This window comes from Cyprinodon variegatus, unplaced genomic scaffold (assembly GCF_000732505.1).
Source record: "Cyprinodon variegatus isolate N-32 unplaced genomic scaffold, C_variegatus-1.0 Scaffold813, whole genome shotgun sequence".
Taxonomy (NCBI): Eukaryota; Metazoa; Chordata; class Actinopteri; order Cyprinodontiformes; family Cyprinodontidae; genus Cyprinodon; species Cyprinodon variegatus.
Genome location: NW_015151266.1, coordinates 121,592 through 123,279, shown reverse-complemented (window position 1 = coordinate 123,279; position 1,688 = coordinate 121,592). Strand labels below are relative to the sequence as shown.

Genomic DNA, 1,688 nt, shown 5'->3' with positions numbered 1-1,688 from the left:
CTAACGTGGCGGAGAAGAAAGGACAGACGCCAGTCGTTACCTTACTGCTGGAGGCATTCAGCATGACTGCAGGGATATCCAGAGACTTCAGGTACATGATCTGATCCTCCATCAGAGAGACCAGAGGTGTGATGACCAAAGTGAAACCTGCAACATAATCAGCTGGTCAAACAGACTGACTCCCCTTCATTAGAGAAGCCAATAACAGAATAACCTCAAAATAAGCAAAGGAGAAAAGTGAGTTTTCATGGTGTGAGTTTGTGTACCCTCAGAGCAGAGCGCCGGCAGCTGGAAGCAGAGACTTTTTCCTCTTCCTGTCGGCATGACAACAAACAGGTCCCTGCCTGCCATGGTTAGGTTGATGGCTCTGAGCTGCAGTGGTCTGAAGGTGGAGAGGTGGAAGGTGTTCTTCAGGTGCCGCTCCAACTCTTTGGACCAAGGGAAATCTAACAAGCACAGGTCTGCTGGTGAAGATTCTCATCATCCAGGTCATAGTCAATCCAAAACAGTTAAAAAAAAACCAATCCACTGGACTTTGATTCCAAGTTTGAAGACGTTTCTCTTCCATCCAGGAAGCATTTTTCAATTCAAAATGTCAGAAATAGCGTTGAGTTCCAGGTTTTATCCAGCAGCCAAACCAAGCCTTGTTTACGTTAGAAAACATGCTAATTAAAACGGATGAACGGGTCCATCCTTTTGGAATGGGGGTCGTTTAGCTTCTTTGTTAGCCTGCAACGTCCCATACCTGTCTATGTCTCTGAAAGGGGGTCGTTAAAGGGAATTGTTGGCTTGGTTGAATAGGCGAGGTCTTCTGTTCCCCTGTAAAGCGGTTGGGGTTGTAATGATAGCGGAAAGCGATAGCAACTGAGTTAATCCCTTCCAGCTATCATTGCAATCCCACAGTGGAACAGAAGACCTCTACTGTTCAGCCAGACATCTTTATTTGTCAAAGCAAAAACAAAGTTTTGTTGGGCTACTGAATAAAGCCTAGAACTCAACGCTATTTCTGACATTTTGAATAGAAAAAGCTTCCTGGATGGAAGAGAAACGTCTTCAATCTTGGAAACAAAGTCCAGTGGATTGTTTTAGAACTTATTACATCCCAACAGAAAGCTTTAGGCAGCCGGGGCCCTCTGCTACCTGCACCGTCGTACTGCTTCAGCTCCTGCTTGCTGATCGCAGGGCCTGCAGACTTTGAGGATGACGGTCCGACGCCGCTGCAGGCGTCCTCCAGCTGTCGCAGCAGCGTGTTCTTCTGAGACGTCAGTTTGCTCTGTTTGTCCAGGAGGTCTGAGATCTGAAGCTCCACCAGCTCCAGCTCGGCCTCCACGGAGTCCAGCTCTGCCTGCACATCTGAACACAAACACCATCAGCGCTGCAACGGATGGACAGAAATGATGAATAGGACAGCTCTGAGAGCAGCTCCCTCTGGAAACTGTCTCACTTCATACTATAAAAAAGAAAGTTGTTTATTCTAGGAGCAGCATGGACTGGATCAACATGAAGCTCAGATATTTACTAAACTAACTATAGAACATATTTCAAATGTATTGTCGTCACTCTGAGCAACACACAAGAACTAAACACTAAAGTCCCTTAGAAACTACATCTCATTTGTATTATGAGGCCAAAACAAGAAACTCCAGTCAGAAATATTAGGGTCATTAATGGAAGAAAATGTAAGCAGT

General features: G+C 45.7%; 1 protein-coding gene across 1 annotated transcript in view; it reads right to left on the bottom strand.

Annotated features, from left to right (window-relative positions):
* The window catches only part of recql (RecQ helicase-like), a 29,455-nt gene that overhangs the window by 24,010 nt on the left and 3,757 nt on the right, over positions 1-1,688 (bottom strand). Inside the window, exons 3-5 of the mRNA XM_015396685.1 lie at positions 1,141-1,353; positions 267-446; positions 41-147 (exon numbers count right to left, since the gene is read on the bottom strand). Coding sequence (XP_015252171.1) covers positions 41-147; positions 267-446; positions 1,141-1,353 — 500 coding nt within the window. The remainder of the gene's footprint in view (positions 1-40; positions 148-266; positions 447-1,140; positions 1,354-1,688) is intronic.